General features: G+C 42.2%; 3 protein-coding genes and 1 long non-coding RNA gene across 10 annotated transcripts in view; 2 read left to right on the forward strand and 2 right to left on the reverse strand.

Moving 5' to 3' along the window:
• Positions 1-390: 390 nt before the first annotated feature.
• On the reverse strand, positions 391-5906 carry sgtb (small glutamine rich tetratricopeptide repeat co-chaperone beta). Of its 2 annotated transcripts, none has more exons than XM_086053401.1 (12): positions 5697-5906; positions 4738-4850; positions 4569-4672; positions 4332-4407; positions 4107-4206; positions 3931-4035; positions 3633-3771; positions 3087-3149; positions 2968-3005; positions 2806-2889; positions 1343-1462; positions 391-1278 (listed from the first exon to the last, which is right to left on the reverse strand). In XM_086053401.1, the coding sequence occupies exons 2-11, from the start codon at positions 4835-4837 to the stop codon at positions 1351-1353; spliced, it is 921 nt and encodes a 306-aa protein (XP_085909527.1). In that variant the 5' UTR covers positions 4838-4850; positions 5697-5906; the 3' UTR covers positions 391-1278; positions 1343-1350. The 2 variants fall into 2 exon arrangements, with proteins under 2 accessions (XP_085909527.1, XP_085909526.1); XM_086053400.1 differs by having other exon boundaries at positions 391-1250; positions 5697-5903.
• nln (neurolysin (metallopeptidase M3 family)) lies at positions 3382-17272 on the forward strand. 4 transcript variants are annotated; one of them, XM_086053391.1, is made up of 14 exons: positions 3399-3798; positions 5990-6030; positions 7099-7334; positions 7866-8014; positions 8090-8194; positions 9009-9111; positions 9199-9362; positions 9624-9759; positions 10668-11034; positions 12250-12451; positions 13549-13735; positions 13810-13938; positions 14542-14678; positions 16327-17272. In XM_086053391.1, exons 1-14 carry the CDS (start codon positions 3733-3735, stop codon positions 16474-16476), a joined length of 2172 nt encoding a protein of 723 aa, XP_085909517.1. In that variant the 5' UTR covers positions 3399-3732; the 3' UTR covers positions 16477-17272. The 4 variants fall into 4 exon arrangements, with proteins under 4 accessions (XP_085909516.1, XP_085909519.1, XP_085909517.1 ...); XM_086053390.1 differs by having other exon boundaries at positions 3382-3798; positions 7866-8194; XM_086053392.1 differs by lacking the exon at positions 3399-3798 and adding an exon at positions 5565-5814 and having other exon boundaries at positions 7866-8194.
• Positions 7512-18458, reverse strand: LOC147135571 (uncharacterized). Its single transcript, XR_015089831.1, has 2 exons — positions 17610-18458; positions 7512-8173 (listed from the first exon to the last, which is right to left on the reverse strand). It is a non-coding gene; the product is annotated as an uncharacterized LOC147135571 (long non-coding RNA).
• Positions 17452-24685, forward strand: part of erbin (erbb2 interacting protein) — a 33472-nt gene continuing 26238 nt past the window's right edge. For 2 of the 3 annotated variants that reach the window (XM_086053386.1, XM_086053387.1), the window contains exons 1-2: positions 17452-18106; positions 21689-21757. The gene's annotated coding sequence lies outside the window, so the exon portion shown is untranslated. The remainder of the gene's footprint in view (positions 18107-21688; positions 21758-24685) is intronic. The other variant, XM_086053388.1, reaches the window with a different exon arrangement.

Raw genomic sequence — 24685 nt, forward strand, 5'->3', positions numbered from 1 at the left:
AAGAGGCCCTGTTTAAACGATAACTAGAAATGTTATTCACTAACTAATGAAAACATCTTCTAGTTAGCCTAGTAGCGTAATTGCAGAAATATTTTTTAACGTACACTTACTACAAAATTTTCAAATACCAATGTGTTTGCTAAAAAAACAAAAGGTTTTTTGTTGTTGTTGTTTTTTTAATTATTTTTAAATTTTACATAAGTAACTACGCTATTAGGCTAACAATTAGCATTTTTGCAAGAAGAATTAATACAACAAATATCTGGCATGGTACCTACTCACTATTGAGGAATTTGGAATGGTAAAGCAGATATGACCAGATACTAGAAATGATAAATATAAAATATATACATTTTAATTTAAACAATATTATAAAAGATGACAAAAGAGTTGGTTTTCATGACATTTTATTTTTATAGTCATTGGAAGGAAGCGTCTTCCTGGCCCTGCAGAGCTGATTTGAGCAGATGAAAACTAGAGTGAGCTAACTCCATGTTTTGTCAGGTCCAATTTTAAGGTAAGTGCAGAAATGAATTCAGAAAAAGCATAAATTCTAGATGAATACTGGTCTAAATCAAGTTTAGTTCCACTTTTGACATAAGTGAGAAGCCCATTATTGCGCTTGGGATTAAAAAAAATATCTTGGGTGCCAGTGCATTTGCATGTTATCTTAAGTGAATGTCATTCATTAGTTTTCATGAAAAAATGATAGATTTGACAAATGTTTGGGCTTGGACCACTACTGCACTAAACTTTTAGTTGACAGTCATTGGGCACATGCCATAAAACTTTACATTACTTTCCCGCAAAAAGACCCAAAAAAGTGGAGTTAGCCTACTGTTGTTCTCGCTGGCTCATTAGTTTCCATAAAGCTTCTGATGCCAAATACCAGTTTGAAAGCATGCAGGAGGAGCAACCTTACACTTACACAACATACACAAATACATTTTTTAAGTGGTCATTATTACACTTTTTAAAATTATTATTTAGTGGCGTTAAAGTGCAATGGCAATGTCACAATGCAGGCGTGTCAGTCACATGACTAAAAAGCAACAGTGGACGTCACGTGATGCAGTGGCACCCTGACTTACGAGAGGAATTTATCCCGTTCGTTTTACTTGCATCTCAAATTTGGCCTTGCAAAATACAAAGCGTGGGGGTGGGGGATCCACGGGTCAAAAGTCAAAGTGCCACTGCACTCATGTCGGGTCTTCCTCACAGCTGTCAATCATCTCAGGGGGGGGTCCAGCCTAGGAGAGTTGGCTCAGTTTGATAGTGCTGTAATTTTTAATTTAATACATTTAAGAAGCTGAACGTGCGGTAATCGAACGCATGCACCAACCTGAGGCATCACGAGTGCTCCTCGGCGCTGCCGCTGAACGATCGACTCCGGATGTGATTGCGCAACTGCTCGATGAGCTCAGGGTTCTGTTGCTGGATCTGCTGGGCAAACTGCTGTCCCCTGGTGAAAAACGACAAGCAACACTCAGTGGGCGTAGTCAGCTGTTGCGGCTTCTCACAATCAGATGACTATCCATCCATAGTTAGGACTTGCAGGAACTGCCAGGTACTATTTCTGGAACTATTGTAAGTACCATTTCGTCCTTACCTGCTTTGACCGATAGAAAAGAGGCCAGGTACTATCAAGTACTATTTTTAGTGCTGTTTTCACTACCATGTAATTAAAAGCTGATACGAGCAGGTAGAGTTTCTAGTACAGTTTCTTTTTTTTTTTAATTACCACCAGGTTTGACTTCTAGTACTTTCTAGTACATGTAAATGGAAAAGCAGATACAACTACCAGTTAGTGACTACTTTTCCCAACACGAGAATACCAGGTACTGCAAATGACTCAGCCAGTTGGAACTTCACTCAGTACCTGGTTCCATAAGTATGTAACGTGTCAGGAAATATTTATAACACCAAATAGTACCTGATTTTTTTTCTTCCAACGGAGTAGGTACCATGCCAGATACTATTTCTAGTACCAGGGTCAGTAATGGTTTATACTGTACTACAGTGCCTATAGTTGCCACAAGATGGCAGCAAGCCACTATTTATATCTGGTGAGACATGGCTGTTTCAGCTTGCTTCAACAGGTCCTTGACACCAATTTGCCACCAGATGGCGCCAAAGCAATAGACTCAATCCTTTATACGTAGAGCCAAACTGGATTTTTTGAGACTCATTCCGATATTTGAGGAATAAAATTCTAATCATCGATAAATCAGCCTACTAATCAAAAATATGTAAAATAAATAAATTACCCTCTTTTTTTGGTCCCTTAACACAACACTTGACTGCTTTACAATACATTGTCCTTTTCTGTTTGTTGAACTTTACAGAAAAATCTGCCAAAATTGGCAGGATTTTTTTGCCCTTTTTTGGTGGTCGGGGGGTAGAATATATATATATATATATATATATATATATATATATATATACACATATATATATATATATATATATATATATATATATATATATATATATATATATATATATATTGAAAGATTTTGGCTGATTTGTCTCTGTTGTAAAGTTAAACAAATACAAAAGGACAATGTATTATAAAGCAGTCAAATGTTGTGTTAAGGGACCAAAAAAGAAGGTATTTCAGCCAATTAATGTCAGGCCCTATTAGTACCTGATTTACCTGCCAATGGAAAAGTACCAGTAGCAAGTAGATACCTTGACTGCATCGGTATCTTTCACACATGACAGAGAGCAGGGGAAAAATGTGAACGTGATACGTAAATTCAATGTGACGGTAAAGCCAGCGTTTATTGTGTAAGTTGTACTTACGCTTCAATCAGACTGGAAATGTCTGTCAGTCCTCCCACTCCGGCGGCCGGTCCTCCCACAGCGTTGGCCATCATTCCTGACATTCTGACAATGATGATGAAGAAGTGAGAAGTTAAGCTAAGATCATTTCAAAGCTAACACGTAGCTAGCGCCGACACTCACAGCTGCTGCACCTGTTGGTTCTGCATCACACTGGCTGCCTACCGACACAGGAAGCATTTTCGTAATTGTTTTGCTTTGTGGTAATCAACAATGACCATATAAGGAAGCGCTGCGGTTACCATGCTGATGAAGGCGGGGTTGTTGATCAAACTGGCCATATCGAATCCCAAACCTGCAGCCATCTACATTGTGAGACACGGGACATGAGGAGGAGGAAGAGTGTGGCAACAAAGAAATGAGAGAGTGGATAAAAAATGTCTACACAGCCCTCTTCAAACTTTTTCACCATCAATGCAACCGATAACCTCAATATTTTGTAGTTGTAGTATATTTAATTACTTCAATTAAACAAAAATGTTAAATCTTTTTTAAATTCATTCCTATTTAATTTTACATTATTTTATTTGATTTTATAATGAATGTATTATGGTATGCATTTTATTACCTTTGATTTCATTTTAAACTGATCTCCGTATATTTGCTAATATTTCTTTTTCATGTATAAGTAATTTACAAAGCTATTTTAAAAAATATTTTTCTGTGTATTTTGACTTATATTTGATTGATTTTTGTGTGAGCCAACCAGCAACTGAGTCATAAGTGTGGCTGCCGCAGTCTCGTTTCTTTGTTGTGAGGCCTGGTGGTTTGTTTTGTCTTGCACTCACGGGACTGCTAACTTCCTTCTGTTTCTGCTCTGCCACCTTCAGGTTGGACTTGTACGTGTCATTATCCGGGTCCAGCAGCAGTGCCTTTTTGAAGTAGGAAATGGCCTCGGGGTATTTGTTCATGGCTGTTAGCGCCAGGCTGCAAGCAAAGAACAACCCAAACACGGTTAATTTTTTATATTTTTCATTTTATGTCATGTTTTTTTTACATATTATATATTATATGTGTTATTTAATGTTTTTTTAAGTGTACATTTTACTGTGGTTTTTTTTTGTATGTAATTGTTCACTGACTTACCCCATTCTGCCGTATGCTTTGCTGTAGCCGGGATCTATACCGATGGCTCGCTCGCAGTCGCCCGTCGCCTCCGTGTAGTCGCCCAGTTTACTGTGAGCGGCCGCCCTGCGCAACCGCAGCGTTATTTAGCATTAGCATTACCTAGCCTTAGCATGACCGTCGTTTGTGGCTAATACCTGTTGCAGTAGTAAACGGCGTTCTTCAGGTCCAGATCTATGGCCTTGGTGTAGCACTCCACCGCACATCGGTAATTCTCCTCCTTCATGTGATTGTTCCCTGAAAACATACAATTGTGGAACATAGCACGTCCCTTTTGTCCATATATGGTCACTTCCAGATGCAAGCAGACCAATCACGTGCGCCGTTACATCAGTCGACCAATCAAATGTTATCTTTGTCACCTTCGTTTTTCAGCTGCTCAGCTCGTTCGGTATCTTCGGGCGAGGGCGTCGTTGCCGGCAAGCTCAGGTTGTCATTCTGAGGAAAATATTATGGTCGTTGACTAAGTAGTGATGGTTGGTTTTCAATGGTATCAAAGACACCTCCATAATGATTTTTTTTCAATGGTATCCAATATTTAACATCAAAGACAATTCCGGCAAGAGAATCTTGCAAGGTGAAACAAAATAGATGCTCACTTTGAGCAGCGAGTTAAGGAAGACCTCCATGAGAGGCTGCGGTGCCGCCAGGTGGCAGTCGCTAGCGCTAATCTTAAAGGTGGTCTCCAGACACTGGATGGCAACTGCAACAAAAGCAGATGTTCATAACGGTTCTGACCACCATTACCACACATACCAGGCACCATACCTTCAAGGCTCTCCTGCTCGTCGGAATTCAACGTGCCGCCGTGCGTCTGATCCCGTAGGAACTGTACGATAGAAAACGCCAGGCGCTTCTCCACCGCCATGTTTACCTACAAACTACACAAAAACACACAGACTGTCGACTCACATTTTTGTACAGCGGTAACTTGCGAGTGCCGCGACTTTACTAGTTTTTCGAGTTTGACTTCCCACATGACGGGCAAATCCAGGTGTGTGACGTCATGGCAAAACTATCGTTCAATCACATAGTTAGCCTCATAGCATAACTGCCTCAGTCAATATATACCAATGTCCTTCGGAAAAAAAATCTTTATGCCTGAGTAGATTCTCAGTCATCCAAGTCATGGTAATCCGCAAAGGTTGAATCGATTCAACTTGAACTTTTCTTATTTGTTGAATGTTTTTATTTTTTTTCTGAAAACGTTCAAATATAACTCATGTAACAATGCTATTATTAGACTAATGATATGTGTTAACAGTAAACTAACTCAACCGGCTACCTATTGAACATCACTTTATTCATCCTGTAAGAGAAGTTAAATAATTGACTGTCATTGAACTTAAGATTTTATTCATAAAAACAATTAACTGTAATGATGGTGAGAGGTCAATAGGTGCGTGTGATGACGTCACGGGTAGTATGTGCAAACCATTGTACGCGGGAAAACTGGTCACGTGCAGCACGCATACGCACGCCCCCCCGACGAGTATGACACACAGGTTGTGACGTCAACGCGTCGTATGTCATGTTAAGAGTTTCAGCACAATTCTTATTTTGAGGCGAGTGGCTAAAATGGGCGTCTCTGCCTCAAACGAGCTTGATTATTAGCGACACGACGGCCCCGTCACGAACAAGAAATACATAACAGCAGTAAATAAATAAAAATGCCAGTACGGTTGATGATATTACGTATAAGGATGTTGTTTACGGCATCCGCTTACCTGAGCCGCGGCCGCTGAGCAGTCGCCGTCACTCGCGCCCCGGACAGCTCAAGATAGCCTGTTCCTGCTCTACGCATGCGCAGTCGCGAGCGTTAATACCGGAAGTGGCAGCGAAAGAGTGAGTTTGATTGACAATCTGCTACTGTTACCGGAACGACAGCTTGAAAAGTCGTCTGTATCATTTCTCTCTCTCTCTCTCTCTCTCTCTCTCTGTCTCTGTCCCTCTGTCCCTCTCTCTCTCGCTCTCTTTCTCTCGCTCTCTCTTTCTCTCATTTTCAATGATGCGCATCAAGCTTACGTCACGGGCCACGGCAGCCTGGGGCGCGCTCGGCAAGTAAGAATCACACGTGCACGCGCCACGATTTCAATTTGTCACGCACACCCCACAACACGTTCTTCTTGACATGATGCACAACGCACACTACTCAATACGCATGCTACATCTCATTCGCACGAACTACAGTACGTAACACACTTAACAGGACACACTGCGCAACAAACATTCCAAACAAACTAGGGTACGGTTTCAAACTCGAGTTAGAGTTTTAAATTACGGTCGTAAACTTGGTTTATGGTTTCAAATTAGGGTTTTAAACTAGGGTTAGGGTTTCAGCCTTTAGTTGGGGTTTCAAATTGGGGGTTTTAAATTTGGGTTAGGGTTTCAAATTATGTGTTTTAAGACAGGGGTTGGTTTTCAAATTAGGGTTTTAAACTCGGGTTAGGGTTTGAAATTAGGGCTTCAAACACATTTCACAACACACATCCTTGCACAACACGCTACACGTTTCACAGCACACACTACTGAATATATTGCAACAAACAACACCAAAACTAAACATGTACACTACACTACACATTACGCAACATACACACAACAGTATATAACAAACTACACAACACAAGCTTCTCTAACTCATGCACACGTTGCACAACACCTACACACTACTTGACAAAATGAACAACACTCTTAACACACACTCACACGCGCACTATAAAGCACACACGCACTCACATAGCCTAGAATGACACACTAGCATGAGCTAGCGAGCTTGAAGGTTAAAGGTAAAGTGTATGTGTGTTTGTGGTGCTTATTATGAGGTGTGTGATGTAGCGTGGAAGCATTAGTAGTTGTCATTTGTCTAGTGTGTAAGCTTGTTGTAAACACGTTGTTGCACTTAATCAGCAGTCATCTTTTAATGACTGGCTCTTAAGTTTTTGCGGTCCTGACGAGGTGTCGTGTTCCTCGACGTCCGACTGCAATCCGACCCGTCACGGGGCAGGGCGGGGGGGATCGGTCGCCGCTTAGCACGGAAAGATTTCCCAGTGTGACATTCCAGAATGTGCCACCTGTGTACCGAGCAACATAACCCTTTGCGAGCAGTGCGTCCGTCACTCTGTGCAGAGACCTCGTGTGGAGAATGACCATCGTCAACGGCGTGAGGCAGCGTCACGTGCGGGACTACGCTCACGGTACCTGGCTGAGGTGGGACCGGTCGCCAGAGGACATCGGCGCGGACGCCGAGCGCTTGATCAGCAGTGTGACCAAGGCCTACGACGAGATTGGACGCCTTGGCGTGCACGCCGTCTCCGTTGAGAATACGCTGCGGTCGCTCGCCAACATCAAGATGGATTACGCAGGTAAACCCGCACACGCTACATTCATGTCCCGCTATCTTGAAATGTCTGGCACTTGAGCAAAGACCTCCCCCAAGGCACAACCATCCCAATCAAGTCTAACATTACATGCACAACACTGCATGACACTCTATTATGCTACATGACACGACATACACTGCAAACTACAGTTAAATGGTCTGCCTGTAATTCATATCTTTATTGTTGTAAGCGTTAAGGGACCCCAAAAAAAGTATTTTTATTGATTTTTTTTTCAATTATCGCACGATAAATCGGTTGGTGGAATTTTGCTCTGCCAAATATCAGAAATCAGCCTAAAAAAAAAAAAAATTGGTCAGGCCCAATACGTAACATACGCAATATGAAACACTACATAAACTCACAACATACATGACACACTACACTCGATACACAAAACACATGTGGACAAGATTCACAACTAAACACACACAGAAACAAACCAGTGTGTGAGTCTACTGTAATCGTCGCAAGTTTCCAAGTTGTTCCCTGTGGCTTGCCGTCGCCCGTCCCTAGCGCGCCGCCACGCTCTGGACTTCCCGCAGTACGTGAGCCCGTGCCGGGCCGTGCGATTGGCCAGCGCCCAGGCCGACAAACGTCTGTGCCACTTGGACGTGGAGCTGAGCATGAGGGACGACGTCTTCCTCCGGATCGCCGCCTTGCAGGTAGTCAAGCCGAAGTTGGTCTGTCGAGAACTCTGCATGATGTCCCGTCGACACGTCTGCCGTTTTTGTGAGCAGAAGAAGCTTCCGGGAAACGCCTCGGCAGAGGAAAAACGCTTATTGGAGCGACTGGTGTCGTCGGGTAGGAGGAACGGGCTACATCTGTGTGCAGATACAAGAGAGGTGACGCCAGTTTACAGACTGCTTGCTGTTCTTTCTATTTCTGGTCAAAACTGGCTTTCAACCTTAATTTGACACCCTGAGACAGGTTTAAAACCCTACCTTGAAATCGTAAACCTGACTTCCAACCCTGCCTTGAAACCCTAATAGGAAAGCCAAAAGCAGAGTTGAAACCCCAATTCAAGGTTTGAAACTCTTCACTCAAGACTTGAAACCTTGATCCCTATTTAAAACCCTAATTCGAAACCAGAATCCTCATTTGAAACCCTAAACCCTGTTTAGAACCCGAAACCTTACCTAACCGCACATTTTAAAATCCAACCCTGACTTGAAACCCAACTTTGAAACGCTAACCCTGACTTTCAACCGTGGCTTGAAACCAGAATTCATGGCTTGTAACTATAACACAGATTTGAAAACCTTTACTTGAAACCTTAATCCCTAATTTAATTTAATTTAAAACCATCACACTCAGTTAAAACCCTGACTAACTCTGGGGGAAACCCTAATTTTAAATCTTAATTCTGACTTCAAACCCTAATTTAACCATAACAATTATTTGTAAGTCTAATTATGACTTCAAACTCAATTTTGAAATGCTAATCTGTCTTGAAACCCTAATTCGAAACTCTAAAACTGACTCTTATTTTAAAACCCAGCCCCAGGGTTTAAACCGTAATGTCAAATTCCAGACTTGAAACACTTGACCCCATTTTACAGCCCTATCACTCATTAGAATCCCCAACCCTGACCTGAAATCCTCACGCTGTCTTGAAGCCCTACTTTGAAACCCTTTGAAACTTTCTGTCCTCCAAAGAAAATCAAAAAAACGTCCAAGCTGATCTCCGAACTCTCCATCGAGTTCAACAGAAACCTGAATGAGGACAACACCTTCCTGCTCTTCTCACGCCAGCAGCTGGGTCGGTACACGCGCGCACACACGCACACACACACACACACACACACACACACTTTTAATGTATCTTGACTACCTTTTGCCTGCCTAGACGGTATGGCTGAGAGCTTCCTGTCGGGTCTGGATGTGGATGATGCGTCGGGTGTGTACAAGGTGACTCTGGCCTATCCTCACTATTTTCCCATCATGAAGCGTTGCCGTGATCCCGAGACACGGCGGAAGTTGGAGACAGCGTTTCACAGCAGGTGCAAAGAGGTTGGCAAAAGAACTGACTTGAAACCTTCCTTTGGAACCCTAACATGGGTTTCAAATTGAAATGAGAAAACCTAACGCTGACGTTAAACCTTAACCCAGGCTCTGAAAACACTTGTTTGAAACACTATGTCTGTCTTGAAACCCTAACCCCCACTTGAATCCCTAGACCTGGCGCGAAACCCTATTTTGAAACCTAACTCGGGCATCGAACCAGATTTTGAAACCCTAACGGGAGTTGATCACGTGTGAATTGTGTGGCAGGCGAACACGATCGTCCTGGAGCGTTTGGTGGCGCTGCGTGCCGAGTTGGCGGCTCTGCTGGGCTACAGCTGCCACGCCGACTACGTGCTCGAGGTCAACATGGCCAAGAACGCCACCAATGTCGACGCCTTCCTAAGTAACGTACTACTACATTCAATCACTAACCGAAACCCTTCCAAAGGAGCTGGACTTACTAGTAAGGCTGACAACTTAACCCTGGCTTCAAATCTTAAACTGAAACACTAGCCCTGACCTGAAACCCTGCTTTGAAATTTGAACCCAGATTTTAAACCCGAACTTCAAAATAGTTACCCGTGGCTAGTAACAGACTAACAACAGTAACCCTGCCCTTTTGAAACCCTAACCCTGTCTTAAAGCCCTATTTTCTAACCCTATGGATTCAAAACCAAATTTTAAACTCTACAGTCTTGAAACACTAATTTGAAGCCCTAAACCTTGTTTGATACCCTACTTTCAAACCGCAAACCAACACCCTAAAGTGAATCCCAAACTCTTGTTTGAAATCCTAACTCTGGATTGAAACCCTACTCTGACAGAGTCTTAAGACCCTAATTTGAAGCCCTGACAGTCTTGATACGCTCATTTGAAGCTCTAACCCTTGTCTGAAACCCAAACACTGTCTTGAAACCATACTTTAAAACCCTATTTTGAAATCCTTACCCTTGTTTAAATCCATATGCATGATTTGACACTGTACTTGGTAAACTTTACAGTCTTGAAACCTTTTGTCGGGTTTGAGACCCTAACCCTTGTTTGAAACCCTTCTTAGGAACCCTAACACTGATTTAATACCCTAATTTGAAACTACCTATTCTTTTAAACCTACTTTGAAACCCTAACTCTGGATTGAAACCCGTTTCCAAATCCTAACCATTCTTTGAAACCCTAATTTGAAGCCTTAACCCTTGTTTGAAACCTTAACGCTGTTAGCACTCTTAACCCGAGTTTAAAAACTGTCTCAAACCCTACTTTGAAACCTCACCTCACTGATGTGAACGAAACCCAAACCATGCTCCATCCCAGATGCCCTCCATAAGACTCTAGAGCTGGTGGGTGCGCGGGAAAGGAAGTTCATGCTGGCCCTGAAGAAGAGCGAGTGCCTGACGAGCGGCCGGAATTTCGACGGGCGTCTGAACGCGTGGGACCTGCCCTACTACATGGACCAGGTGGAGCGTTGCAAGTTCGCCGTTGACAAGGACAAACTTCTTGAATACTTCCCGCTGGACGCCGTCACCAAGGGCCTCCTGGGGATCTACCGGGACCTGCTGGGGCTGCGCTTCAGCCGGGTGCGGGCAGCGCCCGTGTGGCACCGGGACGTCCGCGTTTACGCCGCCAGCGACGCCGACACCGGCGAGGAGATGGGACGCTTCTACCTGGACCTGCACCCCAGGTGGGGCCTCAACACTCAACTGGTTCCTTCCCAAAGTGATCACGTGTTTTGTCTCCATGCACCAGGCAGACCTTCAAAGCCTAACCCTGTCTAAAAATCTTAACTTGTAACTCTAACTTGGACTTCAAACACTAAACCCTAATCCAGGCTTGAAACCCTCATTTCAGACCCTAACTATGTATAGAAATCCTAATTTGAAACCCTACACCTGGCCTGAAACCCAACTTCAAATTCATAACACTGGCCACAGTCCCTACTTTGAAACCCTCACCCTTGTTTAAAGTGAGTCTGGACTCTTGATAACTCAGGCTTCAACTTAACCTGGTTTGAAACCCTATTTTGAAACCCTTAACCAGACTTCAAATCCTAACGTCAAAACCCAACATTGGATTTAAACCATAGTTTGACAAAGGCCTGAACCTTCAAAATCGAACCCAAGCTTCAAACCCTATTTTAGATACCCAACACTGGTGTGAAACCCTAACTCTGGCTTGAACCCCTAACCCTGATATTAAACACTCATTTGAAACCCTAAACAATGCTTGAAACCCCTCATTTGAAACTCTACCTTAAAACCCTAACTCAGGCTTCAAACCCTAATTTAAAACCAAAATTCTTGCTTGTAACCTACATCATGGGTTGAAACCCTCAGTTGAAAACCTAACCTGGATGTTAAACCCTCATTTGAAACACTATACCTTTTTGGAAACCGTAACCCCCAGGTTTGAAACCCCTAATTTGAAGCTAAATTTAAACCCTTTCTCAGGATTCAAACCCTAACTTCAAACCAAAATCCCTGTCTTGAAGCCCAAACTTTGGGTTTAAACCCTTACTTGAAACCCTAACCCTGATGTTACACCCTCATTTGAAACCCTATACCTTGTTTGAAACCCTAACCCAGGCTTGAACCCCTAATTTGAAGCTAACGTTAAACGCTAACTCAAGATTCAAACCCTAATTTACCTAGGCTAAAAACACAATTTTGAAACTCTAATACTGACTTAAACCTTACTTTGTACCTGGTAGTACCTGCATATATGAGTGGAAAAATCCTATAGGTAGTTGGTTCCATGCCAGATGCTACAGTATTTCTATTACTCTGTAGTACGCTACCATTTTTTTTTGGGGCCAGTGGAAATGCAGATACGTATTAGCATGTACTAGTAATAGTACTTGCACATACTATATGTGACTTAGTGCCACTTCTACCGCCAGGGAGGGGAAGTACGGCCACGCAGCGTGCTTTACCCTGCAGCCCGGGTGCAAGGGCCCCGAAGGAGAGCGACGCCTCCCGGTGGTCGCCTTGGTAGCCAACTTCAGCAAAGCGGCCGGGGGTCTACCCTCGTTGCTGCAGCACCACGAGGTGGAGACGTACTTTCATGAGTTTGGACACGTCATGCACGAGATCTGCTCCAAGGTGAGCGCAAGTTTGGAAGATAGAGGTGTGTTCAATTTGTCCATGTTGTTAGTATCAATGCCAACCTAATCGGAATTTAGTCTAAATTAGACGTGTTGTTTCCAAAAAACAGGACAGATCTGGCCCCCGGGCCTTGAGTTTGGCACCTGTGCTTTATGTTGTTGAAGACTGTGGCTGTCTTTGACGTTTATGAAAAAACGTACATTAGGTCACTGAAGACTGCATATTCTCTTTGATGTTTACATAGGCATTTACATTAGGTTAACTGAAGACTAAATTGTATTAGAGTATGAAAGCGGGTAATGAAAGGTTGTTGAAGGTCTTTGATGTTTCTGAAAAATGTGCATGGGCCAGTCAGATTGTTATAAAAATGTGTTCATTGAAGACTTGATTGTCAATAAGTTAGCTGATTTATTTCATTATAGAAATACATTTGTTTCAAAAATTTTTAAAAGTAAAAACTTTAAAATTGGTTCTAAAAATAGGATGATGTTTACATAATCGCATACCTTAGGGTACCTCGGTGCAGACTCTAAATTGTCTTTGATGTTTACAAACACACTTAAAAAAATGCATACTTAAAGTAAATGCACACGAAGTCAACCCAAACATTTTTTTTCAAGAATATGTTCTATGCAGGCCCACTTGTTGAAACAAGGCATTTTAATCAATATTGCGTTTATGGAATTAAGAGTTAATGCAGCCATTTTCAGCCATCTCTGGGGCGGCCATTTTGTCACTTCTGACATCGCAGTTGCTCACGGATCAGGTAATGACCAATCACGGCACCCCTGTTTTCTGAAGCTGAGCCGTAATTGGTCGTTACCTGAAGCTGAGCCGTAATTGGTCGTTACCTGAGTCCTGGGCATTTTTTATGTCATTTTCAGTCGAAAGACAAAATGGCCGCCGTTTGAGATGGCTTAAAAGGGGTGGATTTTGGTGCTTAACTCATATTCCACAAAAGCAATATTAATCAGAATGCCGTGTTTCAACTAGTGGGCCTGCATAGAACATATTCTTGAAAAAAGTATGTTTGGCTTGATTTCCTCTCCAATTCTCTCCTAAATGTATGGAATTTGATTTGATGTCTTGTGTAGGTGACCTTTTCGGAATTCAGCGGCACGCAGGTGGAGACGGACTTTGTGGAGGTTCCATCTCAGATGCTGGAGAACTGGGTGTGGGAGAAGGAGCCCCTGAGGAGGATGTCCCGCCACTACAAAGACGGCTCGGTCATCCCGGAGGCGCTGCTCGACAAGCTCATCGCGTCCAGGGTGGCCAACACGGGTTCGGAACCACACTCGATTGGCAAACTCGGCCCGGAACGCCACAAAGTGTGACGTCTGCTGCCGTGTTTTCAGGGCTGATGAACCTGCGTCAGGTGCTCCTCAGTAAGGCGGACCAATCGCTGCACACCAGCTCCGACACGGACTCGGCCGCAATGTTCGCTAAACTATGCGAGGACATCCTGGGTGTCCCTGCCACAGAAGGTCCGTGTCGCCCCTGTGGAATTCCTTCAGTATTTATTCTGTTTAACTTTTACTTAATAAAGCCGAAGTCGACCCAAACATATTTTTTTCAAGAATATGTTCTATACAAGCCCACGAGTTGAAACAGGGAATTCTGATAAATATTGCGTTTGTGGAATAAGTGTTAATCCACTTGGTTTTTAGCCTTCTCTGGGGGCGGCCATTTTGTCTTCTGTCGACTGAAAGTGACATCACAGCTGCTCACAATGACCAATCACGGCTCAGAATCAGAAAACAAGTCAGCCGTGATTGGTTGTTGTGAGCAGTTGTGATTTCACTTTCAGTCGACAGAAGACAAAATGGCCGCCGCCCCAGAGATGGCTAAAAATGAGTGCATTTTGCTGGTTAATTTATATTCCACAACGCAAAATTAATCAGAATGCCGTGTTTCAACTAGTGGGCCTGCTGGGAACATATTCTTGAAAAAAATATCTTTGGGTTGACTTCCGCTTTAAGTAAGGGACTTGAATCTGTACACCCACTATTACCAGAGTTATTTTTTTTTTAAATCAGTATCAGTGCTCAAGTACAGCGTGTGAGTTCTTCTGCCAACGCTGATCGCAGGCACCAACATGATGGCCAGTTTCGGCCACCTGGCAGGAGGATACGACGGCCAGTACTACAGCTACCTATGGAGCGAGGTCTACTCCACGGACATCTACTTCAGCCGCTTTAAAAAGGAAGGAATCCTCAATCCTAAAGTGGGTCCCAATCCAAAACATTCACATTGGACACTCAATTCAATGAACACTTTGCTAACCACGTGTTTGGTTCGGGGATTGTGCTCAGTTTCCAGTGACGACCAATCTTAACGTGTTGCTTTTTCCGATCAAGTAATCAAACTATAGTTACTCTTAACTGTGACATCAGTATTTCAAAGATTCACGCCTTCCCCTTCAAAGGCAGTAGCAATTATTTGTAACTACTAATTAATTAATTAATTATTATAATTAATTGCTAACACCATAGTACTAAAGTACTAGTACTCATAGTGCTAAAGACACTCAAAGAATAACTGTACATGATTGAACACGTAAGGAAGTGAAACTGTTATTTACAGCTTGAACTTAGTGAGGCATTGTGGGAGCCTTCAACTTCACACGTCTGAGGTAGTGACATCATGAGTACGTAGTGTCGGGTTTTCATCTTTGATACCAATAAACATTGTTCAAGACTATATTGTCTTTGATGTTACAAAAATATGTACAATAGGTAATCAAGAAGTAATTGGTCTATGATGTTTACTAAAACGCATATATTGACAATCGTCTTTAATGGTCATTTATGACTAGATAATTAATAGGAAATTTCATAGTGTAAATTAACTTTGATGTTTACAAAAATTTATTGTAGATCACAGAGCACTAATAATGACTGATACTTACTAAACCATGTACAGTGTTTTCCAGACTATAAGCCACTACCGGTACTTTTTTCCTAGGTTTTGAGCTATTCTGTGGATTTTTCTTCCACCGCTAGGGGAGCTCTAACCGGAATTAGAATCAAAACTAAGAAAAAATCAAGTAGAATACGCTACTTTTTCTTTATCAGATAGAACACGGACGACAAATAGCCAACAGTTAAATACTGTATTTTCAAATCCTCGCCCCTGCATCATGGAACCTGTTATGTATTGATGACATTAACAGGATGTGACTGCAGGTGTAGGAGTTCAACAGGCGAGGGCGCTATGCACCAGGTTAAGCACTAGGCGTTGCATTGATTGGTATGCGGGAGTAGCGCAATAAAAGGAAGACGTTAAATGACAAACTGGAGTGTGTTCAGTTATTAAATGTGGCTGGTCAAAATTCAACAGAACCACACAAAGAAATTTGTAAGATGCAAGTTTTAAGCTGAAGGCCATCGATCTTGCTATCCAGTAAGGAAACCGCGCTTTATGCATGCAAGCTTAGCGTCAATGAATCTATGGTGAGCTGTTGGAGCAGGAAGTGTAATGAAGATACGTACTGGTTATTTTTTCCTGGTTCTGTTCCGTTTTAATCAGCAAAGTTGCTGCCGTATTAAAAGGCACTGTTAGGAAAGAATCTGTTCAGGTACATACATGTACATTTACAGTTCAAAATTGGTCTTTAAATGCAGTAAATATCAAATTTTTCAAAATAGATATGTGCGTCTTATATATCTTTTTTTTCCATACATTTTTTTTTTTTAATAAAGTGGATGCGGCTTATAGTCCAGGAAATATGGTACCTTGACAATTTTCTTTGTACATGTAGACTAAATTGTCTTTGTTTACAAAAACATGTATGTGAGATTAATTAAATACTTGTCTTTGAGGTTTACAAAAACATACACATTAGCTTCATTCATAATCTGCTTGTCAAACAGGTGGGAAAAGAATACCGACGAGTCATCCTGGAGGCGGGAGGCTCAGTGGATGGCATGGACATGCTGGAACGTTTCCTGGGCCGAGCGCCATGCCAGGACGCTTTCTTCCATTGCAAGGGACTGACACACCCCTCGGACGCTGAATTGTGATCACATGTGTAAATCACAAGTGTCCAAAGTCCGGCCCGGGGGCCAAATGCGGCCCGCGGTCAAATTTTGAACAGAAAGAGAGACTCACAGTGACTCGCTGCGCCATGGAAGCCTGTTCACAGCCTGGTCTCTCAATCAAATTTTACCCCAAGAAACAACAATTTACTATTGTTCCTCGCCGCGCTATTGTTTCTCGCGGCCATTGAAGAGTCGCTGTGAAAAATAGACTAAAGACGGACTACAGACGAAAGACGGATGGGTTTCCGACAATGCTTAGTATTTTAAAAGTGTTCCCATCATTCTCCAACAGTCAGCGTCCGTCATAGGTGGACAGAGGGACCGGTCCGTCACACAGATGGAATGCCCAGCTTAATTTGTCAATTCCTTTGTTCCTAGACTTTTGTCTCATATTCATCTTTAGATCCGAAACTCTTCAGTAAACAACAAAAACAAACAAAATGACCTTGCCCTTGCAAAGTTTTTGAAGAGCACGGTACATTGAGTCATTGAAGACCCCCCAAAAATGCATTACACTGATGACAATTATATATTGACAAAACGCATTAGGACAATGAAGACTCGAGAATAGATTGTCTTTGACGTTTTATTTCAAACCCGGAAAAAGGGTCAGTGAGTTCGATGATGGCAAAGCCGGAGATAAGTGTCCATTAGTGGGCGCCATTGCATTCTAAACGCTTGTCGGTGCCTCCTAAAATTATACAGTTTTTGTAAAAGAAATAGTATATTGTAAGCAAAGATAATTCATTTAATAACTAAATGACTCAATTTCTTTAAATATTTGGTTGTATCATATTTTGTGGACCTTTCCGATGGTATAAGTCCTATAAACATGATTTTCTCGTTTTTCATACATTTATAATTATCATTTTATATGGTTGTTTGTTCAGCTGTTTTGCATACTTTGGTATGTAATTTGCATGTATGTATTTACAATGAATGTGTGTGGGTGGGGGGACAGTGCCGGAGCATTCAGCGGGCAGACATCGCGTAGACGTACGCGGGCGAAGCGCTCGGCTGTTTGCAGGAGGCGGCTGCAGTGGTCGCCGTGGTATTCGGTGCTCAGTACGGAACTGAGCGAGGGGGAGTCGGAGGGCGCGCGGACGAAACCTTACCTGCTTTGCTTCACATCGGCCCACTGAGAAAAGTCACCCACGCGTGGATGAGACGATGAGTGGAAACATCTGGGCGCGGCACACTTCATCACTGGACGACAAGGGTCCACTCGGCCGAGTTGCTTTTGTATTTCCTCGATGAATATCGTGTTGGACATTTTGGATTTTCTTTTCTCTCTCCTCCTCCGACGTGAAACCAGCACTTGTACTTGAGCCGTTTTTTGTGTCCACGTTTTAAGCATTCTCTTTACTTTCAAGTGTGACTTTAACAACTTTAAGACGGCTTTGTTGCCGATATGAGCCCTCACGGTCTGTTTCGAGTTGCTCTTTAAGTGGGGGGGCTAGCTGTTAGCCCCGTTAGCTCGAAACCATTCGAAGTACCGTCGAGCGATGCTGACTTTTTTGGCCGACTGAATGCTCTCCTCTCGGCGTCAAATCGGATTGTAATCGTGTCTGGACATCACGGGTGGACGCAGTGACGCCAGCGAGGCATCGAGGTAGGTGCTTTTCCCCTCCTTGTTCTCGCGTCTGGTCGCCGGGGGGGCCCCTTCGTACGACATGCTAACCGTGCTAGCCGCGGCGGGGTAGTGGCAACAGCAGGCGACTCACCTTCTGAGGTTTTCTCATCCACAGATGAGTGAAACTCATTTTAGATCAAATAGTTAGCAGCGGATGATTAATTTGGGTTTCAATTGTTTATGTTTGTGAGTTGATTGGTATTAAATGGCGTTAAGAGCTGTTTTGTGTTTTTGGGGAACCGATACTGGACATTATGGCCAACTTATAACGTTACACAGACAAAATGATTCTTAAATTTCGAGTTATTTGAGATATTTGTATTATTTGAATTTTGCTGCTAGCCAGGGCTGCTCATAAACATACCCAGCTGCTGGTGCATCGTTGTGTTCCGGGGGCCACCTGCGTTAGTCTTGTGCGTGTTTTTATTCTTACTCATCTTTTTCTTGTTCTTAGATGTTCCTTTTGTTTTTGTTGTTCTTGGTGTTTTGTGTCTTGTTCCTGTTTTGGTCGTGTATGTCTTGTTCATTTTTTATTTTTTTTTCTCTTGTTGTTCCTTTTATTATTCTTTCTATATCTGTTTATTCTGTTTTGTTTCATCTTTTTATATTTTTGTTGTCTTTATACTTGTTGGATTCGTTCTTTGTAACTGTTTTGTTTTCTTGTTTTTGTTGCTTGTTACTCTTGTTCTCTTTATTCTTTTTGTAGTCGTGGTTTTGATTCAACTTCTTTTTATTCTTGTTGTAATTCTTATTATTCATTATTTTTCTTCTTGTTCTTGCTGTGTTATTGTTCTTTTTCTTCTTCTACTTTGGATTAATTTGCGGTTTCATTTTCTGACCAGTCCACTCATCAGATTAGCCGGCGTCATTTAATCCATTTAAGATTAGTTGCTTGTTGTCCACCAATGTGTGACTTCCCTGTTTGGGATTGTGGAGGAAAACTGAGCAGGAACTCCCAAGACCTTCTGCTTCACTGGAGGTCCGATGCAAGAGTTTTTGTTTGTTGTGACAGCGTGAACGACGCCCCCCCCCACCCCCCCCCACCCCCCCCCGCCCCCCCCCCCCCCCCCAATAAACACTGTGAGGCGACTAGGATCCAAAAAGCTGACCTGGTTGAATTAACCCTTGACCAAAGTGGGCGAACACATGTTGCATCTCAGTCGGGGAGAAGAAGCCTCCATTGAGCTAATGTCTGACATCCCATAATACTACTCAGAGGATGTCATGCGTCTGAACAAGTTGTTCATTGCATGTCGCTCACACTTTGGTGTCGTCATGCTCCAATGTTGTCAAGCGTGTAGAAAGCACAGTCATGTTCATTTAAAGTATTTGTGGCAGGCTTAGTTCCTGTCAGTGGCAGTCAATCTTGAGAAAAGTCGAGAGAAATCACAAAGAAGACCTAGCATAGTGCACTGGCATGTTTCACTCAATTTTTTCTCCCAAAAATAATAGAAATAAAACTCGGGGAAAATCCTACAAAAATATATAAATAACACCCTTCAAATATTCATACAAGTATCAAATATTTGAAGACTACGAGAGTATAAGAAAAACATAAAAAAAATAGATAAAAAGTAGACAAAAACTACAGATTTATTTAAAGAAATGGCAAAAATATTTTTTAAAAATTGGGGGGAGTACAAACAGATGGAAAACACAAGAATTACAAAATACTACATAAAAACTTCCAAAATATTAGAAAAAAACAATCAGTTGAAGAAATGGAAAACATTTTAAATAAATGAAAATATATTTTAAACACTGAAAGTTAAGGCCCGACTGTTTAATCAGCCAGACATTTGTTTATAGTCACTTATTCCATGGACTTGTCAGAAAAAATATGTTGGGATAAAATATACGAAAGATATATGTCTAGCTGATAGCTTCTCTGGTTATTAAGTTTCATCTGGTTGGTTTTGTCCTCTCGTGATCCACTCCAGCTAACGTGGTTATGAGCGATGATTTCTCGGCTGTCCGTACAAACAGAATGATCAGCAGATGATCGCCATTGAATAAATCATCCATCTGTGCCCTTTCTGTTCCCGTGACCCAGTTAGAACAGCACACCAGTCAGTGTGACATAAAAAAAAAAAAAAATCTCATTCAGGCCAAGTTAAAGTGTTAACGCTTGCCTTCGTTGTGTTCACCGACTCGATATTGACCGACAAGTGAACCCCGCACACATACCATTTGGACATTTTTGCAGTATTTTTGCTTTCGGTGTCAGGTGGCGAAGAGGAAGTGGAGCAGAAGTGGAGCCGACAAAGTATTTGCAGCTGATTGAGGCGACGTGATGAATGAGAGAATGTTTCTCACTCGCCGGCTTCTTTTGTCTCGACCACCCGAGGCCTTGCACTGTGACGCCATTGTGCGGCTATCTGCTTGCGGCCTCTTGTTTGCCCGCGTCAGCCAGTGGGCCGAGATGCCGAGGCCATGTTTTCGCCAGACAAATGTAGATTATGTACCTTTAGACGGCTCGTGACAATCTTGATTTTCGATACGTACCTTGGGATTAAGGCGGTTGCTCGTTCACGCTGGGTACAGCAAAATGGAAGAGCTTTTCTTTTGTACAGCAGGTACTCTGTAAAAACTCTAAAGACTGAATTGTCTTTGATGCTTACAAAAACATGGAAGGTTCACTGATGACTCAAAATTGTTGTCTTGTATTGTTAAGGACAAAATGGTCCGACGTCTCCGGAAACACGTGCGTCAGGATCGTCATGGAATAAAGGGACTTGGATGTTAATAGAAGCGCGTTACTTTTGTTATGGACTAAATGGTCTTTGTTTACATAAACGTGCGTTCGGCTCTTGAGTTATTGAAGACTAAATAAATACAGTACCTCAGCGAATATGACAATAAATGAATACAATAATGTGTGGTGGCGTCAATCTTGTGTTTTTTAGGAACACTCAAGAGAAGTAGTTTATATTCTATTGGTTCTGTTTGGTAAATAAGCAATAGAGAAGCTGTTTTCATTTACTTTTGTCCATTTTTGTAAGTTACTCAAATGGTGGCATGGTGAATAAGCGGTTTTCATGTCTGCCTTACAGTTTTGATGTTTTACGGTCCTGGGTTTCAATTTCGGCTCCAGCTTCCTAATGTGGGATTTGCGTTTTCTCACCGTGTTGTCTGCGTGGCTTTCATCCAGCTACTGCGACTGCCTCATTGAAGCATCCAAACTGTCCCTAGGTCTGAATATGTGCATGAATACTTGTTTATCTCTAGGTGTGATTAAATGGCGACAAGTCCGCAGTGTACCTCTTGCCCAAAAGTCAGCTCGGATAGACTCCAGTTCACTCGTGACTCAAATATTCACAAGCATTCTAGAACTTGGACCTGATGGATAATATTTGACCTACTGCCTAAAGCGCATGGCTTGCTTTGACGTCCGCTAGCCCGAGGCTGAGCACAATGTATGTTTACGTGGGGCTTGAGCATGAGGCATTTACAGTTCTATAAAGGCCCCCCCCCCCACCTCCGGTATATTCTGTGCGATTAATCTCAATTTCATTACATGTATCGTTTCACTTTTCATTTTTACCGTGTTCTCTTTTGCAGTGTTGTTGCTTCTGGTTCTTTTACCCACTGTCCACCAGCTGTCCAAGAGCCTGAGTCCTAAATGACAAGGTATGTCAGTATGCACACCGATTTGTGTCATTTAGTCATTTATCTCGCTTAAAGTGGAAAACAACCCAAACATATTTTTTTCAAGAATATGCTCCCAGCAGGCCCACTAGTTGAAACACGACATTCTGATTAATAGTGCGTTTGTGCAATATGAGTTAAGGTCGCAAAATCCACCCATTTTTAGCCATCTCTGGGGGCGGCCATTTTGTCATCTGTCGACTAAAAATGACATCACAACTGCTCACAACGACCAAGCATGGCTGACCTGTTTTCAGAATCTGAGCCGTGATTGGTCGTTGTGAGCAGTCGTGATGTCATTTTCGGTCGACAGAAAACAAAGCGTCCGCCCCCAGAGACGGCTAAAAACAAGTGGATTAACACTTATTGCACAAACGCAATATTTATCAGAATGCCCTGTTTCAACTAGTGGGCTTGCAAAGAACATATTCTTGAAAAAAATCTGTTTGCGTTGACTTCCGCTTTAAGATACCAGTGATACAGCAGTATGGAACATTCTGTTCGGTACAGACGTATACTCGATAGAGCGCAGACCTCTGTCTTGTCATCCTCCAGTCTTGTAGTTGGCAGTAATGACGAAGCCAGCACACCGTCAGCTATTTGGTATAACCAACTTATAACAACACAATGCTGTCTTCCTTTGTTTGGTAGATTTTGTGTAATCCTAATATCTGAGTTGCTAACCATCAAAATGACCTCAAAGGTCCATCGACAAGCTAATGGTAAAACCTTAATAAAAGTAATTATTGGGGTTTCTGTCTCGTGACGCAGTTGCAGTTTAGTTCTCACGAACATAAATGACGGCTTCCGAGGTGACAGTAAGGGCCTCGCCTTGTTGGGCCTGAGGCCACCTGATATGAGCCACCTGCCAAACCAGCTCTCGCTACACCGGGCATCTGTTTTCAGCCCCCGGTGGTTGCAAATTAAACCCCTGGCAAAAAATAGGGAATCAGCAGTCTTAAGGAGTGTTCATTCAGTTTTTTAAATTTGTATTAAAAAAATAAAAAAAGCCGATCAGCGACATGAGGCAAATTAGGAAATTAAGACAATAGAATGAATCGCATTTGATACGGTTAGCATCATAACTGTACAGACTGTTTCCAATTAAGTAGAACTATGTGAATATAAAATTTCATTGACACGTAGAGAGAGATTACTGCTTGTACCTGGGAAGCTTATCCCCTCACAGAAAGTAAACACAGTTCACATGTACATTTGTCTTTTTTTTTATTTTTTTTTATTGTCGTAACTGTTGCTTTAGCCTCGCATAAGCATCCGGGACAGAGACGACGCCTGTTCTGGTTCTTTTTAGGGCCTCTTCTACCGGTGTTCTTTTCTCGGCTTCTGCAACTTTACTTTTCCCCCGGTTTTTCTTCTGTTCTTTTAATTGTCTGAGACAGCCGGCCTCTTTGCTGCGCTAATGCTCACCGCCCCGTACAATTGAATCCCAGAGGCTCGTACTTAACGAGAGCTCATATTTAATTAACAACTTACAGGCGGTACGAAGGCTTTTCTATTTATAACTGGCAGGCCTGCCTGACCCGCTTGGGTCTTTTCTCATGAATCCACACAGGTACTTTTTGCCCCAGACCTAATTCTGCTGCCCTGCATGTGTATAGCGTAGGACGTTAACATAGGGCTGCTCGATAATGAAAAAAATATTAATCACAATTAATCAAAACGATTATTTGTATTTTGCTACAAAACAAGAACAGGTTTAAACATGTAAAAAATATTAAGACAAAATTCTTTGAAATGCGATAATAATTTAAGTTCGTTTTGGACCCAACAACATTTATTGAATTATTTTATTTTTTTCGACATTTAAAATGCAAATGTATAAATTAAAGTATGATTTCCTTGTATAAACAAACGAGTTAACTTGCTATGCACTTATAAATTGCCAAAGTAGCAAACTACTTGGAGTAAAATGCCAACTTTGACAGAATAACAGACATACTATTCATCTATACATTTAGACCTTTGTCTGGAGCCTTTTTTGTTTTGTTTTTAAAGCAATATTTACACATAGCTGCTCATTTTGGCAAGACAAAGCAAAAAGTTGACCTAGCCACTGCTCATAACTTGAACCATTTTGGTTACGAGAAAAAAAACCTTCTTTTTTTTCTTTTTAAAATAGTCAGTGTTATAAAATAAAGTAAATAAAAACACCAAATCATAGTTGCTCGCATTGTCGACTTAATTTTGTCTTGTGCTCGACTTGTGCTCTTTTGAGGCGGCCGGGCAACAATCAGGCCCTGAGATGTGTGGACATGACGCAACATTCTATACAAACATGCGGACCTGCTCATCCTGCCGCCGCCGTTTACTCAGCACAGGTGCAAAGTTGAGCAGCAGAGAAGCTTCACTGAATGCCCTTTGAAGTGTTTAACCTGTTGTTGAATTAAACCCGTGTTGAAAGACAACAAATATTAGCTGTATGCTGTTGCTGCTGTTGCAGATTCAATGTCAGCCATCATGTGGGCGAGAAGTGGCTTTTCCAGGAAGTTCATCAAAAAACTTTTCAGGTTGCAAGGTGAATGTTGGTCTGCTGAAATGCATCACGCTTGCTTGTTGTTTTTATTTTTGGTTTCATAGTTGCTTTTGTACAAATAGTTGGCTCTCTGGAGTGCCTGTCGACCCAACACCTGAAATGATGAGGCGAAGTGCAGTGGGGCAGTGACCCTGACATTTGGAGGTTATGAATGGCGCACATTGAACTACTTTAGTTTAAGAATACGTGATCAAGTGGCACGTGAAGGCTTGTTCACAGTTACTGCCATCCTTTTTTTTTTTTTTTTTTTTGACTGTTTTATACAGTATTCATACCTAGAAGTGTTTTTTATAGAAATACTTACAAGTATGACTTAATTTCTGGGGTAGCATATTTAAGCGATAAAATGCCACGCG

This window comes from Filicampus tigris, chromosome 15 (genome assembly GCF_054856515.1).
Source record: "Filicampus tigris isolate MCC_2025a chromosome 15, RoL_Ftig_1.0, whole genome shotgun sequence".
Lineage (NCBI taxonomy): Eukaryota > Metazoa > Chordata > Actinopteri > Syngnathiformes > Syngnathidae > Filicampus > Filicampus tigris.